At 41.8% G+C, this 19,293-nt stretch overlaps 1 protein-coding gene across 1 annotated transcript; it reads left to right on the forward strand.

Annotated features, from left to right (window-relative positions):
* Nucleotides 1-1,029: 1,029 nt before the first annotated feature.
* On the forward strand, nucleotides 1,030-14,644 carry LOC143930157 (interferon-induced protein with tetratricopeptide repeats 5-like). The gene is made up of 2 exons (XM_077454184.1): nucleotides 1,030-1,190; nucleotides 9,747-14,644. The coding sequence occupies exons 1-2, from the start codon at nucleotides 1,186-1,188 to the stop codon at nucleotides 11,200-11,202; spliced, it is 1,461 nt and encodes a 486-aa protein (XP_077310310.1). The 5' UTR covers nucleotides 1,030-1,185; the 3' UTR covers nucleotides 11,203-14,644.
* The last annotated feature ends 4,649 nt before the right edge of the window (nucleotides 14,645-19,293 follow it).

Raw genomic sequence — 19,293 nt, forward strand, 5'->3', positions numbered from 1 at the left:
GTATTGATCGATTGTAACCTGTTATAGTTTCCACAGTGCTGTGCATGGAATATTGAGTTGTATTTCTGATTTTACACTGATGTATTGAAAATCAATAAATTGTTTGAAACAAAAAAAATAACTTTGAAGAGGAATATCGTTGTTATGGCAGCAGCTAGCTGCCATCACCCCAGTATCCTCTTCTTTGGCCGGTGGTCCAGTTTCCGATAATAGTGGCCTCTGCAGTGGATTCGCTGCGAGATCACTTTTATCGGCGTCAGGAGAGGACCATCGCCACGCTCCGGTGCCCTTCGCCGCTTATCGGAGCCGTCTGCAGCGGCGGAGGTGTTGGGTATGGAGACGAGCGAGAGGAAGATGGCCCCCACCTGTTTCCATACCAACGTCACTTCCACCCATAGCTCTTAACCACTTGCTGACCGTGTCCTGTACATATACGTCGACAGAATGGCATAGCACATCGCCTATGCAGATTTTTAAGAGTAAAAATTTGTTGCCATTCCACGAGCGGGGGCAATTTTGAAGCGTGACATGTTGGGTATCAATATAACAATATAAAAACAATAATATAAAAAAAAAAAAAAATGGGCTAACTTTACTGTTGTCTTATTTTTTAATTAAAAAAAGTGTATTTTTTCCATAAAAAGTGCGCTTGTAAGACCGCTGCACGAATACGGTGTGACAGAAAGTATTGCAACAACCGTAATTTTATTCTCTAGGGTGTTAAAAAAAAAATGTATAGTGTTTGGGGGTTCTACATAATTTTCTAGCAAAAAAAAAAATATTTTTAACAAATCTCAAAAAGAGGCTCGGTCCTTAAATGGTTAATGAAAAGCTTTGATATTTTTGCAAAAAAAGTACATGAATGCTATACTGGTGCATAGGGGAGCTGGAATTTAGAAAAAAAAATAAGTGTACTTAAATTTTAAACATTTATATCCACTGAGAGCATCCTGCGGTTACTGAAGTTATGTACTTTCTGGTTTCACTTTCTATTCTTTGCTCTGAAATGTCTTTCTGTTTACCAAGGAAAGCTCTGAGTTTCGCTTCTCCCTTTGCTCCTCCTGCTAGCATGATAGTCATCATAACACTAGACCTCCAAGCTATGAAAACATTGCTGGTAGAAACAGATTTTTGGAGCACCGGGTAGACACACTGCTTTCTCAGTGTGAACATTGGCGTACCACAATGAGGTAATTACAGTAATATTTGTTCAGATTCTTTTGCATGAATTGATGTCTGTTGTATGTATAGTATGTACTGCTCTTCTTCAGCTATTTATTTTATTCAGCTTTCTTTAATAGGTTTGTGGTGTGAATAACAGAGCATGCTGTCAAGTCCTCTGCAGAGTTGTATAGAAAAGCGGAGGTGTGCAGGCACAGTGTGCAGTGATGGTTCTCCATGCATTCTTAGTCATGTAATACTTAATGTGATTGTAGCCGTATTAGTGCAATTGTGACAGAGAAAATTGAGTACTGTCCGTGATACTTTTTTTATTTGCACTAACATACAATTTTTCAGGACAAGCTTTCGGGGTATGTCCCCTTCTTCAAGGTCCAAGCAGTACGGATTTACAAATTTTTAAGCAGAATGTAAAAACAAAGCAAAAAAACAAAACACCTCTGAGGGAAAGAAGAGAGAAAAAAGAGAAAAAAAAAAACAATAAAAAAACACATACAAATCAATGGCAATAAAGATAACAGAAGAGTTAGTGAGATAAAAAAAGGATCACGGACAGTACTCAATTTTCTTAGTCATGTAATCTAATCTAATCTCCCCATGATCAAGGACACAGGGTAGGTTGGTTAGGGTCATTGCACTCTGCGCCTACATTCTGAAGCTTCTCTGTGCAGAATGATTTGATAATACCTACCTACTCTGTGCTCTGCAGTAACATTATGTGATTTTGTAGAGCAGGAACGAGGGACTGGCAACCAACCCCAGGGCTGTATTTACCTTAATGGAACTTGAGGGGCAGTTTTAGGGCTTTAGGGTTAGAGGGGGCAGTACTAAACCCAGAGCTCCCAACTGTCCCTGATTTTGAGGGACTGTCCCTCATGCGGAACAAAGTCCCTCTGTCCCTCTTTCCTCCTCATTTGTCCATCATTTTGGTCTGATCTATATGCTTGTATATAAAATATACTATTTATCTATCAAAAAGTGCTTCCCAGTCCTAAACCTTTCATCCAATTTCTAAATTTCTGCATTTGTAAATTCCAAAAGCCAAGGAATAGTAGGGTTAGAAAAGGCACTTGTACCAGGCACTGTAAGGCTAATTCTACTCCAACATTCACAGATGTAATTCCTTTAGTACAAACCCACCACACATATGAATCCTTAATATCATATGAGAAACCCTTATGCCGTGTACACATGACCGGACTTTTTGACAGCAAAGGTCAGACGGAACGAATCCGTCGGACATTCCGATCGTGTGTGGGCTCCATTGGACCTTTGCATGCCAAAAATCCGACGGACTTTAGAAATAGAACATGTTTTAAATTTTCCTGCTGGAACTCCGCCGTACTAGCGGGAAACCCGTTCATCTGTATGCTGGTTCAACGGACCAAATACGACGCAAGGGCAGCTACAGCACCTGCCCGCGAGAATGTTTTGGTGATAGAGTACTGTACATCTCGCGCTCGCTGCAATAGGAAAAACACATTTACCTATCGCAGCGAGAGCGAGAGGGAATGCCCCTCCAAGGATCTTTGGTCTGGTATGGATTTTAAGGGTAAGCCCCTACACTGAAAAAACGGCGTGGGCCCCCCAAATCGATAACAGACCCTTATCCGAGCACGCAGCCCGGCCGGTCAGGAAAGGGTGTGGGGACGAGCGAGCATCCCCCCTCCTGAGCCGTACTAGGCTACATGCCCTCAACATGGGGGGTGGGTGCTTTGGGGAAGGGGGCGCCCTATGGGCCCCCCACCACAAGGCACCTTGTCCCCATGTTGATGAGGAAAGAGCCTCTTGTCCTCATCAACATTCACATTCTTGTACCCCATACTCATTCACATAGGGTGGGGGGGCTGGGATCAGGGGGCCCCCTTATTAAAGGGGGCTCCCGGATTCCGATAAGCCCCCCACCCGCAGACCCTGACAACCAATGGCCAGGGTTGTCGGGAAGAGGCCCTTGTCCTCATCAACATGGGGACAAGGTGCTTTGGGGTGGGGGGCCCGCAAGCTGCCCCCCTTCCCCAAAGCACCCACCCCCATGTTGAGGGCATGCGGGCTTGTATGGCTCAGAAGGGGGGCGCTCGCTCGTCCCCACCCCCTTTCCTGACCGGCCAGGATGTGTGCTCGGATAAGCATCTGGTATCGATTTGGGGGGGGAACCCCACGCCGTTTTTTCGGCGTAGGGGCTTCCCCTTAAAATCCATACCAGGCGACGGGCTAACAAGGTGTCAATCTCGCCGATAAAAGTGGCGTGATTGACTTCCTTTTCTAGTCCCATCGTAACTCATCACGTTCAACATGAATGGACTTTAGTCCATGTGTGGGCAAGTCCGTTCATTTGGAAGCCCTCCGGAACTCTGTTGGAATTCTGCCGGCAAGTCCGGCGGACCTAGTCTGCCGGAAAGTCCGGTCATGTGTGGGCAAGTCCGTTGGTTCGGAAAGTCCGCCGGGACTCCTCTGAAATTCCGGCAAAGTCCGTCGGACCCTAGTCTGTAGGAAAGTCCTGTCGTGTGTACAGGGCATTACCCTCTAAACCAGGGATATGCAATTAGTGGACCTCCAGCTGTTGCAGAACTACAACTCCCATGAGGCATAGTTAGCCCTTGTACACAGGGTCGGACATTCCGACAACCAAATCCGTCAGATTTTGTCCGAAACTGTTGCATACACACGGTCGGACAAAGTTACACGGAAAATCCGATTGTTCAGAACGTGATGACGTTATTTAGTTACGACGGGACTACGTTCAGGCTAGTAGCCAATAGCTTTGGTGTAGGAATTTGATCTGAGCATGCGTGGCACTTTGTCCGATCGGAATTCTCTACACATGATCGGATCATGTTGTCAGAAAATTTCACTGACAAGTTGGAAAACTTGGTCCGTCGGATACTCCGACTGAAACAGTCCGATGAAGACCACACACAGTCGGATTATCCGACAAAACGGTCCGATCGGACACATTCCGTCGGGATCTCCGACCATTTTTACAAGGGCTAAGACTCTGACAGCCATAAGCATGACACCCAGAGGCAGAGGCATGATGGGACTTGTAGTTCTGCAACAGCTGGAGGTCCGCTAATTGCATATCCCTGCTCTAAACTCTCTAATTTGTGATTTTCTTGGAAACTTTGGTACTCTAAACGTAAAGGATGAACATGTAGAACCAACCCTGGTCTAATCCTGATCTGAATCAAAGTAATCGAAATAGTGTCAACTCTGTGCTCTCCTTACTTTCTCTTCTCCCCCCCCCCCCCTTTTTGTCCATTCGTCTTTCTTCCATGACATATGAAGGACATAATCCACAGTCTCTTACCAACGTGTTATACATAATCTAAACACCCCCAAATCCCCCACAAATGACGTGACAAGGTTTTGGAGTAAATGGCCCGATGGCCTTTTATTAACATGTACCGTAAATAGAATAAATAACTTTTTAAAATAACTTTTAAATAACCGTTAACTGACTTTTATATATATCCTTTTTGGGGTCTTCAAAGGCAACGACACACAACATGGTCACTGCGACATACTCTTTTATACTTTAGGCCTCCAGTCGCAAGTCCCCGACTCCGAGATAGTACTCAACCTTCGCAGTGACCTAACTTTTACCCTTTCCTGGTTAACCCCTTGTTAACCGGAAGGTACCTGAGAACCCCATACCCAACCATGTTATATGTACATAACAGCCATCTTCTCCTCCTCCAAAGACCCAGCACTGCCGGGCTGTCCTGATAGTCCCACTTTTTTATCACCAAACTACAGGAGGGTGTGTAGATAGAAATCTCTCTCTCAGCCGCTCACAGCCTGACGTCACTTCCCTAGCTCCCGTTCTTCCTAACCGCACGCACCTCCCTGCTCTGGCTTTTCTTAAAGGGGACAACTTTTTCTATCCTAATGCATGAATGTGGCTGTCCACATTGTCATGCCGTCCCTCCATCCATCCCTTCCTCCCCTTACTCAGTGACTCCCTCTACACTCATTTACATACTACAGTATTAATGCTTCTTATAAGCGTCTTATTTTGTATTTGTATTACTACCATAAGTTTGTCCATAAACCTGTCTGTCTTGTTTGGTGGCCTGCATAGTTTAAACAATAGCTATAATTATAATGCCAACTCCCTTCTGTCCGAAACTGCTTTATAGCAGTAGTTTTTACAAAAATAAACACATGAAAAAAGGGGCAGAGCTTGTACTAAAGGACATTATCATTTATTTGTATCTACAGTAGAGGGATGTCTAAATCAATACGAGATAAAAAAAATACTGCCTAAATCACCAAGAACCACCAATCAAATTTAACCAGTTCGATGACAGAATTTAAAAATCTATCCGGCATTTGAGACTATCATTTGAGCAATACAGTTCCCATAAAACAAACAAGGAGGACTGTAGTATTTCTTTAGAATACGTCAGTGAAATAACTCATAGAAGCGAGAGCATACACACAACAGTGGGGACAAATATACTTTGATATATAGGGCTTACTCCTAAAGCCAGGCACTGTTATCGCATAAGAAAGCCCTGCGGTGCTTCTATGTTGGGGAGAAGTAAGGGGAGGTAGCATTAATTATGCTCGGATTCCCTTTTCAATGATTCAGTCTCTTAGTTGTGGGAAGTGAGCGCCTTGCTCAATTATTGCCTGACTGGCTTCGTCCAGGGACAGCTCTGTGCCATGTATTCTCTCCCTGTTGGAGCAGAAGTGTTAGCTCAGTGCCAGCCAGCATGAATAGAATAAAACATTTCCCGCCCAGTGCTTGGTGCTTAGAAAACTGTCAAATAACAAAAGTGATGTATTGAATTTGGGTTGGTTCAGCAAGGACTGGCCAGATTTCAATCAGTGTGTGTGGTTGTCTCCACTTAAAAAAAGTAAATTTTTTCAATGTCTTCTGTCGAAGGGACATATTGCAGGATTTTTCTGAATCATGGGCTGCAGCTGATAGGCTGTGGAAGCAGATGTCAAAATACAATATCCCGGCATGGTTATTCTCCGCTAACAGTTTATGACCAACTTTACATTTACAAAGAAATCAGGAAAGAAAACAAAGGAGGGATTTGTTAACCAACAGCTGTACCCTCCAGCAGCCAGGAAAGAGTATCTGATTACAGCTGTGAGATGAAGTAAGAGATTAAGCTGGGTACACACTAAGTTTTTTTTTTCCAACCCAATGGGCTGAACAAAAAAAACTGACAGATCGCCATACTAGCACAAGTGATGTTACTGCGCCGTTCTCCCCTGTCGTGCTATTGTGTTATGACAGGAGAACTCCCCCCCTCCCCCCACACCAACAGAAACACACTGATAAGGGCTTGCAGCCTTTGGCTGCCACTCAGGGCAGATGCAAGTATTTTTGACATCCAAGGCAAAAACCTAATTTTGCCGTGGCCCCATTGGCTTTGCCCCTGACTCCTCCCCCCTTTGTCTTGCCCATGTATATGGTGGAGGTGGCGGGGGTGCAGATGTTTGCGGCACTTCTCCACCTATTTCATCAGCTATGGTCTGCAGGCCTACACCTCTGGACCCAGCTTGAAGGCAAATAGTGGTGGCACTGGCTTGCTTCTCCACGCCAGCCATGGTCCACAGGTATATGGACAGGCTAGGGTAGTATATCGACAGGCTAGGGTAGTATATCGACAGGCTAGGGTAGTAAATAGACAGGCTGGGTTAGTATATAGGCAGGCTAGGGTAGTATATAGACAGGCTAGAGTTGTATATAGAAAGGGAAAGGTGTAAAAATGGTGCATGGTGTATGGGGGGTAGTGAAAACGGTTATGTGGATGTTGAATATGGGGGGGGGGGGGCATGAGGACTATATATATATGGATGGTGTATAGGAGGGAGGGATGATAACTGTATACATGAATGGTGTATGGGGAAGGGTGAGGACTGCACATATGAATGGTGTATGGGGAGGAAGAGAGTTGTATATATGGCTGTATATATGGATGGTGTATTGGTGGGAGGGGTGATGACTGTATATATGGATGGTGTTTGGGGGCAGAAGGGGTGAGGACTGTATCTTTGGATGGTACTGTATATGGGGGGGATTGTATATATGGATGGTATATGGGGGGGAGAACTGTATATATCGATGCTGTATGGTGGAGATGGGGGGTGGTGAGAACTGTATGTATGGATGGTGTATCGGTGGGGGTTGATGAGGACTGTGTTTATGGATGGTGGGGCTGTATATATGGATGGTATATGGGGGGAGAACTGAGGGCTGTATATATGGATAGTGTATCTGTATGTGTATATGGTGTATCCTGGCGGGGTGATGAGGACAGTTCATATGGATGGTGTATGGGGGGGGACTGTATATATGGATGGTGTATGGAGGATATGGTGGGTGAGAACTGTATGTATGGATGGTGTATGTGGGGGTGGGGTGAGGACGGTATATATGGATGGTGTCTGGAGGGGATGGGGGGGTGAGAACCGTATGTACCGATGGTGTATGCGGGTGGGAAGGTGAGAACTGTATATATGTATATGCTGTATGGATGGCATATAGGGGGGACTATATATATGGATGGTGTATGGAGGTGATGGGGGGGCAGAACTATAATATATATATATGTATATATATGTATATATATATGGTGTATGGGGGTGGAGTGGTGAGAACCCTTTTAAAGCTTGACATACTACTGCACCCAAAAATTATTCTTTACAAGCTAGTCTCCCAGTACGATCTCCACACACTTTTCAAGCTCTGCATATATATATATATGTAGCGCCAGTACTCCTGATGAGTACCCGTTATGTCTGTAAATTTAGTTTTTTCCCAAAACTGTAGTTGAGTTTTGGGGTTAATTGTTCTAAATTATGCTTTGCTATCAGTTTGGCTGGGCTGGTTTTGCCTGGTCATAGGTGGGGTTTGCACCTGTGAGAGGCATTAGAACGCAGTCTGGTTGGACGCATTGGGTACCAATCTTTCTCTCTGAGCCAATCAGTGGGCTCATTTGTCTCGCATCCACATTTCTTATGGTATCGCTGGACCGGCTGCAAGATATCAGTACAGTAAGAAAGTTCCTACCTTTATCCTTCCGTTTGCAACTAAGTTCTTATTAGAATCTAAGTTTTTCAACCAAGTCTGTGGCAGAGACTTTGCTAAGCTAAAATCACTTGTTGGTTGCTAGATCCACAAACAAGGATTTATCCAACAGTTAAAGAATCCATTTGCGAGTGGCTATTCTCTGTATTATGTAAAGAGAGACTTTTATTGAAGTCAGCAGTTTCAAAGTACCTGAGCTATATACTTCATCCTTATACCCTTTATTCCCAACTGAGAGACTGAGTTTTGTTCAACAGTTTTATGCAAATAAAAACCCTAAAAAGGAGTTCAAGTGTCAGTCTCTACAGTTACTGGGCCATCAACCCTGAGAACCCCTAGACAAGGACGAGTTACGAGCTGGAGGAGGTAATCGGTAAGCCCACAAAAAAAAACGCACATATACACACAGTGCAGCACTACTACAGTGATAGTTCAATGCTATACTAAGTGCAATACAATTAAAATTCATAATAAATGTCCCATAAATCAATATCAATCTTGATAGTAGTGCTGCAGTGTTATTATCATATCACCGTGCTTCTCAATATTTCTTATTGCTTGTGCACACCACTACCAGCTAATTAATCTGCTCACCTCAAGGATGAGTCAGGAAGACTCAAATTAACTCTTCATTTTCACTCCCCAAATGTCTTTTCTTTCTCTCAGGATTCAGCTGTTCAATTGCTCCCTTTCACAATCTCCACTCCACCCAATATGTCCCTCACAGATAAGGGGTTGATCTCCGAGATTATTCAGCTGTTCCTCCACTTCAAGGGACTTGTGTATCATATGATGAAAAACACAGCCGACATAGTGCTCTCTGCTATAAAACTTTTATTTAAAACCCCACTAAAAGAAGACACTTACTAGATATAAAAACAAAATTTGCTGGTTACATGTATAGAGAATGTCTGCTCGCTCCCCACCGTGGCTGCGTGATATCACAGGCTTGGTTCCTCTCCTCTGCACATGTATTGACATTGAATGGTCTTCCTCAGCAGGAGCACTACTATCAAGGATGATATTGATCTATGGGACATTATTATAATGAATTAGAATTTTATTGCATGTATACATAGCACTAAGTATAGCGCTGAATTATCACTGTAGTAGTGCTGCACTGTGTGTATGTGTGTGTCTTTCGGTACACATACACACACACACACACACACACAAATATATATGTATATATAAAATATATATATATATATATATATATATTTATGTTACTGTTGCCATTTCCAGTTCTCTTGAGGAGAACTGGAAATGAGGCATGAGAGTCTATAGTTGAGGATTGGCACTGCTATGATCTGCTGGATGTCTTGCCAGCAAGACCCCAAAAGGCATGAGGAGCGACTAGGCAACTACTAGTGACAAGCTACTGTATAGTTAAATATCATATGTTGGAATCCCTGTATGTAGCCCTGTAAGAACATATGATTGTAGGCATGAATGTTTGCAAAAATGTTCTACCACAGTACTTAATATTTGCAATTTGTTTTATGTTCTTCTATAGTGTACCTTCTAAAGTCGCTTTAAAATCCAGCTTGCTGCAGTTACAGTGCCATTTTACTTGGAGGCTGCTAGGAAAAGATAGCAATGCTGATGAGCTGAAAGAAAGACTTGATTACCAACTTATATACCTGGTCACCAGCAACAAATACATGGTGTACAATCTTCTTGCCTACATAATGCACTTGAAAGGTGATTACACAGAAGCCATTGATAACTTGAAGAAAGCAGAGGAAAATGTTGAAGATAATAATGCTGATGGAAAAGGCAAAAAGTTACTTGTGACTTTTGGAAACTATGCCTGGATATACTTTTACATGAACCAGTATGAAAATGCTCAGATGTACATAGAAAAGATAAAACACATCTATAAAGAGCTCAAGAAATTGCCTAATGGTTCTAACAAAATAGCAGAGGTGTATGGTGAACAAGGGTGGTCACTGTTAAAATTTTGTGCACAATATTACGAGAAAGCCAAAGAATGCTTTGAGAAAGCTCTGGAACTAAATCCAGAAGAACCTGAGTGGTGTTCTGGTCATGCCATAGCGGTATACCGTTTGGAGGGGTTGAACAGTAAGAAGTGTGACGCTTCTGAATGCAAATCCCTTGAGCTCTTGCAACATGCTGTAGAAGTAAATACAAAAGATGCTGTCTTGAAAGCACTTCTTGCACTGAAACTGCAGGAGCTAAATAGAGAAAAGGAAGGAAGAACATACATAGAAGAAGCTCTGCAACAAGCTCCAAATCTTCCATATCTACTTCGTTATGTGGCCAAGTTTTACAGAAAAGCTGGGCTGATAGATGAGGCTTTGCATGTCCTAAAAGAAGCTGTTGACCTTATGCCAACCTCTGGCTTTCTTCATCACCAAATAGGAGTGTGTTACAGGCAGAAAATGGTAAATTTAAGGAAGAATGAAAAGGTAAACCCTCAACTCCGGTACGTACACCAGGAACAAGTGAATGAGTTTGTTAATAAAGCCATTTTTCACTTTGAAAAGGTGCTGGAACACAAGAAGACATTTGTCTATGCATACACAGACCTGGCAAATATGTATTGCGAATTAAAGGCCTATCAGAAAGCAGATGACACATTTAAACAAGTTTTGCAATTTACTAATCTCACAGATGAAGAGAAGCAACAGGTCTACCAGGCTTATGCCCGCTTTCAAGAGTACCACAAGAGATCTGAATCAGAAGCAATAAAATATTACAAAGAAAGTTTCCAGATATTATACCCAAGTCTGTCCAGAGATTTTAGTGAGAAAGCGTTAAAAAGACTGGCTGAAAGGAAGATAAAGATGTACCCACCTCAGGCGTCTGGTTTTGAATTGCTTGGGTTTGTCTATAAGAATAAAGGAAACACAAAAGATGCCATTGAATGCTATGAAAAAGCCTTGAAATTTGATCCAGACAATGATGAATATTTGAGTGAGCTGTGTGATCTGAAGCTGAAAATATAAAAAATAAAATAAAAATACTAAACTGGTACAAAGGCAATGATCTGTACCACTTTATAGCACCCAATCAGAAACCAGATTCCAGTAGGGTTTGTCATTAAAATTGTCATTAAAAACAACTTCTATTTTGGCTGTTAAAGGAAAAGTGCACTTTAAAACAAAGTGCATGTATACTTTTTGCCCCTTTCCCCTGACCTAAATTAAACCATCCTCCCCCACTACAGATGCATACTTACCTTGCTCCAATGGCCATGGTTCCGCAGTTTGTTTACATCCAGTGGTGTTCATTAGTGCCCAATGATCTTCTATGTGACTGTTTCTCAAGACCAGGAATGATCTCAGAGATGTCTATGGGGCTGTATTGAGCAGGAGTAACTGGTTAACAGCTTTAGGTCTTTAGGCAGAACTGCAATAAAGAATTATCTGATGAGGTCACCCCCCCCCCCCCCCTTCTCCATTGAGAAAATTGAGAGATGCACTTTCATTGAATACACTGCTTGTCACTCCATATGTGAATGAAGAAGAGAATCCTGTGACTGATCAGACTCTCCCCATTCACAGATTGTGTTCCGGTCATGTAAGTAATGTAATGAATGAATACATTTTTCTCAATGGAGGAGGAAGGTGGGGGTGAAGCCTTATCAGCCCATCTGAACAGGTCTTCTGCCTGAAGCGGTTAACCAAATGCAGCACCAAAAGTTCAGAGACAGGAAGAGGAGGGGGCAGTGAAGATTTCTTCAAGATCCAGCGGCTTGCACAATGTGGGACATACTTTATTACAGGTATATGGTATGACTTAAAACAGAAAATAGATCCCGCGCTCCTAATTTCTAAACTAGGTTCCTAAGCTGCTACCCCTTAACTAAGTGAAAAATCACCAGTGCAGAATTTGGAGATGTTGGTAGGGGGCGCTAATTGGTCTAACAAACCGGAAAAAAAGTATTACTTTTTATGATTTGTTTTAACAATTTATGTGGGTACTGTTAAGATTCACATCTATATGCACTTTATAAGCAAATTATAGTTTACCAGATATCTAACTTAGTTGTAAAACCAGGCAGGCTGGTTGCCAAAAAAAAACAATTGTTTTTTTTTTTGGTTTGTTAGACCAATTAGCGCCCCCTACTAACCTTTCCATATGGTATGACTAAAAGACTAAGACTAAAGCTGTATTTTTTTTTGTACTATTTTATTATTATTATTTATAGTAATATATGTTCAGCAGTCGGTAACATGAATGTCCTGCTCTACATACCTATCCTATTTTTTACTAAATACAGTATGTGCAAGAAGTATTTATGTCAACATAATGATTTATATAAAAGAGTGAGTTGATCAATTCCCTTAAAATGGGCATTGTTTAGGGACAGTGAATCGACCAGCTCAATTATGAACTGGTACTCATTGTAGGCTATTAACCAAACTTTTTTGTGCATTTCTTGGCAAGTCTACATTCCATCTCGGAGTGCAGGTTTCCCCTCTTCTCACTCGCTGCCCTCCAGTCATTGCCCAAATAATAGAGTACTATACTTCTTATCATTATATAGTACATAATAAGGTGATGACAATACAATGGAAGGTGAACTTGGTCCCATCGTCGCCGTGAGTCAGTAAAAGCAGAATGCCTACCTGTGGAGTCTGCAGTCTTAGATGGAGTGTGGGCTACAAGACAGAGGTCCAAAAGTACTATTTTATTAGATCACTAAACGCTGACAGGCTTGTAAAGATTCAAGCACTACAGTAATATTTGATTCCATTATTTAAATTAGTTGGGCACTATGGATGACATTAGAATCTCATACAAAATAATTGTGCGCATATCCCTAAAAATTCAATATAAATAAATAAAAACAAATCATAAATTAAAAAAAAAGTTCATATAGGAAATAGATGATATAGGTGTATAAAAAAGTCCAAACAATGTAATCAAAAGTCCACCAAGTGAATTGAAGTGCTTTCAGTGACATTTTAAAGCATCTAAAGTACTTCTAGTGTTCAGGTGCTGCTCCCCAATGCACAGCCTCTTACCAGAAAGAGATAAATTTGTGCTTTTGCATAACACTGAGGGTCCAGGCAGGCAGGTTAATAACACATAAATTTGATTTCTAATTTGGATATTATTGATTGATGTACTTTTTATGTAATGGATTTATGTTTTTTTTATATATATTATTGGGTTTATAGGGATATGCACACTTATTATTTTGTATAAGATTCTTATGTCCTGTATTCAGACATTTGAAAGTGCTGCAGTCTCATGTTACACTAAGCGCAAGTTAGATTTTTGTTTTCTTCATTTATTGATGACATTAAAGTGTGATGCAAGACAAGTAGATATATATACACACAGCTAAAACACAGATATGTGAGCTACTTTACCTGTCCTGCCCCCAATGACATCACATCTAAGATATATATATATATATAGGGAGGAGTCTATGTCTGTCAACACCACGCTTGTTTGATCTCTGTACCAGTAGATCCTTACCTGGGAATCTTTACATTCACTGCTCGATTTTTATTGGATCTGTGTAAGTTTTTAGCAACGCTTATTTTTAATAAACCAGCATATAGTTTTACACTATGTGGATATTCTTCTTTTTTTATGGGACATCCATGAGAGCAATTGGGAACCAGCAAGGTCCACCATGACATTGTCTCCCCATCTTCCACATGGCTGGATTCACCATGATTTGTGATTCCATGCTTATCTATAATCTTATAATGTGTAATCTAGAGTTCTGGTAAGCTACATTTATCAATTACGGTGAAGATGCACTCCTTGAATGGTAATTTTTTCCTCCTGGACACATTTTTAAAGACTTTATTTGCATACATTGCATTTATTGTTCATTCTCACATGGAAACAACTCATGGATTGCTGTTTGATATTTTACTTGTTTATCACTATTGTTTGCTCAACTAGTACGGCAAATCAGATTTTATAAATTGTTACACAATTTGTTCTGTTGTGTTATTCCCAGCAGCTTTTTTTTGTCATTTTTATTGCATATTCCCTTTCATCACCTGCGCAGTCATTTCTCAATCCATACCTATATTTAGACATTTGGAAGTGCTGCAGTCTCATGCTACACTAAGCGCAAGTTTGATTTTTGTTTTCTTGGATTACTTATGACATTAAAGTGTAAAACAAGACAAGTAGATACATACACACAGCTAAAACACAGATATAATCAATGGAATTATGCAGTCTTCTTGATTTACATTTGTGTCACACAGCATGGTCAGATAGCTGACAACACTACTTCTGTTTTCAGTGTCCAGTGTCACCTGACATCTCAATAGACACCAAACAGCAGTGTGAATTGCACTTTAACAGTTGTACTTTCTGCTATTATGTCTTAGATGTTTACTATAGTGCTTTACAGATATTGTTGTGATGTGGAATTTTGCTGAAAATTAATAAAGATTTATTTAAAGTCAATTGCTTTTTCAATATTTGGCTTACAAATACAGATGCTGATCTTAAAGGGGATGTTTAGTTTATAAAGATATAAAAGAGCCTTGCAGTGACAACAGCATCACTGATTGGAACCCAGCTTCACTCAGCACTTGGTTATTGGAGAAGAACACAGCAGCAACACTCATTACCCAATTAAAGCAAGCCAATTAAGACCAGACCAAAATTAAATTTTCATGAAAAAAGAAAAGAAAAGAACCTTGAAATATGTACCTATTTGCTAAAAGGAGTAGAAGACCCCTTTGGCAACTTCATACCTGAGCTGGGTGGAGGGGCACTGTAAGGGTACCTCAATACAGGGCACTTTCACTCTCTTCCTGCCCAGACCAATTTTCAGCTTTCAGCACTCTCACACTTTCAATGACAATTACTCTACTCAGTCATGCAACACTGTGACCAAATTAAATTTGCGTCCTTTTTTTCACATAAATAGAGCTTTCTTTTGGTTGTATTTAATCACTAGTGTTTTTTTATTTTTTGTGCTATAAATAAAAAAAGACCGTAAATTTTGTGAAAAAAATGCCTTTTTCTTTGTTTCTGTCATAAAATTTTGCAAATTAGTAATTTTTCTTCATAAATTTTGGCCAACATTTATACTGCTACATAGCTTTGGTAAAAATAACCCAAATTAGTGTATATTATTAGGTCTTTGTGAAAGTTATAGAGTCTACAAACTATGGTGCCAATCACTGAAAATTTATAACATCTGATCAGGCCTTCAGTACATCAGGTATATCTAATTTTTGAGACACGTAGAGTCGGTTCACACAGGGGCAACTCGGGATCCGACTTCAGGTTGCCCCAAGTCGCACTGTTGAGAAAATCAATGTTAGTTAATGGAGCCTTCTTAATGTACACTACAGCAGTCGCTCCGACTTCAATCCGACTTCTACCCATTGATTTCAATGGAAGTCGCCTCCAAGTCGAACCTCCATTTATATTGAAGCGACAATGTCTCCTTTCTCACAGAATAATCAGCTCTCGAGGGGGGACTCCATGCCAAATTTTAAATAAAATCCAGCACCTTCAGGCGTTCTATGAACATAAATGACACATCTCATTTCTCAACCACCTATTACACTTTTGAAGACTCTGGAGCACCAGGACAGTGGAATTGCCCACAAAATGACCCCCTTCTTAAAAGCAAATACCCCAACGTATAATCTATGAGGCATAATGAGTCTTTTGAATGGTTAATTTTTTTTCCAGAAGTTTTTGGAAATTGTGGAAAAAAATAAATAAACACTTTTTGTGTAAAAAAAAAAAAAAAAGTTGTCAATTTATAAGCTATTTCTAACACATAGCATGTATATAGCAAAAATTACACCCCAAAATACATTTTGCTACTCTTCCTGAGTATGGCGATACCACATGTGTGAGACCTTTACACATCCTGGCCATATAAAGAGGCCCAACATTGAAGTAGTACCTTCAGGTGTTCTAGGAGCATAAATGAAACATCTCATTTCATTCTTACCTATCACACTTTTGAAGGTCTTCGAGCATGTATATTCTATGAGGCATGGGATGCAGATAGGTACTCGGACACTGATGGGCTGCGGATAGGTACTTTGGTAACTTGATGAGCTACAGGCAGGTACTTGGGTACTCTGATGGGCTGGTGACAGATACTTGGTTCCTCTAATGGGCTGGTAACAGGTACTCGGATACTCTGATGGGCTGGTGACAGGCACTTGGGTACTCTGATGGGCTATAGATAGGTACTCTGAAGGGTGGTGACAGGTACTCGGGTACTCAGATGGACTGTGACAGGTACTCGGGTACTCAGATGAACTGTGACAGGTACTCGGGTACTCAGATGAACTTGTTATATCCTCTGAGTTGTGAGAGACACAAGACTCTGGTCTGGAACAATGGATGTTATTTCGGTACTCGCTGTACACTGCAACATGCATTTCAGGACAGTACATCTTATTATGCTTCCTTACATGTGCTCTAAGATGGCTACTATGCCCCTTGACCCTTGTCATCATTCCTGGGTGGAGTCAGCCTTAAAGTGACGGTACACGTGGAACCCTTCAGGTATAACAGAACTGTGACAGGTACTCGGGTAGTCAGATGGACTGTGAGGGGTACTCAGGCACTCAGATGTTTCTCTCATACTCAGGCACTCAGATGAACTGTGACGGGTACTCGGGTACTCTAATGAACTGTGACAGGTACTCAGATTGACTGTGACAGGTACTCGGGTACTCAGATGAACTGTGACAGGTACTCTGATGGACTGTAACAGGTACTCAGGAGGACTGTAACAGGTACTTGAGTACTCTGATGAACTGTGACAGGTCTTTGATGGGTGGTGACAGGTACTTTGATGGGTGGTGGCAGGTTCTCTTTATGGGGGGTGGGGGAATCAGTGTGGTTGATGTACACTGTAAGCAGTAACGAGATGTTACCGCAATCTCCTTCTCACACATGATCGGTGTGTGAGGAGGAGAACCCAGTAACATCTCGTTACCGCTCTATGTTTACATTTAGTGATTGGCTATGAAAGGATCACAGCTGATCACGCGGTAAACAGCTGCTGGCCAATGGCTGTTTACCAGCATCGGTGACAAGCAGCATTCCTGGAAACACTGCCACCAACGTGCATGTGCAGCTCGCTCGCAATCGCGCGCATGCGCCGTGCAAAGTGGGGCGGTACCATCTGGGATCTTGGCCGATCATGTGGTAAACAGCCATGACCAATGGATGTTCACCCCCCTCGGTGGCGAGTGGTGTCTCCGTGACACGCCGCCACGGAAGGTACAGGGCTGCACTCACACGATGACGTGCATGCCCTGTTAAATGGACGGACGTCATGTGACGCCCACCCAGAACAAGAGCCGCGCCGCCTGGCCATGGCAGGCGGCAAGCGGTTAAAAGTGGTATTAAACCCAAAACCAAAAATGTATTTGATTGCAGATAACCAATCTCAACACTCTTAACTGATCCATTTGCAGCACATCTTTTTCTGTTGAAAAAAAGAGACTTACTTGCCAGATCATCAAGGGAAAAAGAGAAAGAAAGCCTAAAAATGAAAGCGAATGAAGCTATCATATTTTTGAATTATTGGGAAGATGCAATATAATACATGTTTGAGTTAAATCCTTACAATGTATTTAGTACATATGGAGGGAATTGCTTTTAACCACTTGCCTACTGGGCACTTAACCTCCCTGGCGGTAATCCCGAATCTGGCTCGGGTTAGGAATTTACTAGTAGGAGCGGTAACCCCGAGCCAGACTCGGGATCGCTTCGCTCGATGCAGGGGAGGACACAGGGAGACTTACTTACCTTGTCCCCTGGATCCAGCGATGTCCGCCGCGCTGTGTGATCGAGCTGACCTCTGCTCGATTCACAGTGCCGAATGCCACCGAGCTCCGTTCCCTGCGACGTTACGGCGCACGGGAGTGGAGAACGGCGGCAAATTCAAAAAAGTAAAAACACACAAAACACACACAGCACTGTAATCTTACAGATTACAGTGCTGTATTAAAAAATACACACCCCCTTTGTCCCTAGTGGTCTGTGCAGTGCCCTGCATGCACTTTTATATTATAAATACTGTTTTTTCTGCCTGGAATTTGGAGATTATTTTCAGTGTTTTAGGATTTGATTACATTATTGAATAATTTGTATTATTCTTTATAATATTATAAAACTTTATCATACCTGGGATGTCTGCTAGACTCTGATTTGAACAGATTTAAGAGCGTTATTCCTAAGAATTACAGGACTACAAAATAAAAGCCAGATTTCCATGCAAAATAATTGTACCGCTTTCAGCACCTTATTCCAGACTGAATCATACCACCAGGGAGGTTAAACCCCCCTCCTGCCCAGACCAATTTTCAGCTTTTGGTGCTCTCACACTTTGAATGACAATTACTCAATCATGCAACACTGTACCCAAATACATTTTTTGTCCCTTTTTCCCCACAAATAGAGCTTTCTTTTGGTGGTATTTGATCACCTCTGGGTTATTTATTTTTTGAGCTATAAATGAAAAAAGAAATTTTGGGGGAAAAAACTGCTAAAATGCTACAATTTTGCAAATTATTAATTTTTCTTCATAAATTTTGGCCACAATTTATACTGCTACATATCTTTGGTAAAAATAACCCAAATTAGTGGATATTATTTGGTCTTTGTGAAAGTTAGGGTCCTTTCACACGGGGCAGATCAGTGCTGATCCGCCCCGTGGATATCCGCTTAATCAGCAGGGATCGCCGGAGCGATCTCCACTGAGCAGGAAGAGGACAGGTCTGTCTCTGCACACTGCCACAGTGCCGCTCTCCCCTATGGGAGATCGGGTGACGACGGACCGCAGTGTCCGTCGTCACCCGATCCGATGACGGATGGAGAAATAGTTTTTTCCTCCGTCACACTTTTTCGGATGTCAGTGGACTTGTCACGGCTGACATCCGACGCTCCATAGACCTCTATGGAGCATCCGTTCAGGTCCGCCTGAAAAACTGGCGGACCTGAACGGATCTTCCGTGTAAAAGGGGCCTTAGAGAGTCTACACGCTGTGGTACAAATCATACAAAATTGATCACACCTGATGTGCTGGTGGCCTATCTCGTTTCTTGAGACCCGAACAAGCCAGG

The sequence above is a fragment of the Lithobates pipiens genome, unplaced genomic scaffold (genome assembly GCF_037356315.1).
Source record: "Lithobates pipiens isolate NorthernLeopardFrog02 unplaced genomic scaffold, aLitPip1_a1.2 Scaffold_25, whole genome shotgun sequence".
Classification (NCBI taxonomy): Eukaryota; Metazoa; Chordata; class Amphibia; order Anura; family Ranidae; genus Lithobates; species Lithobates pipiens.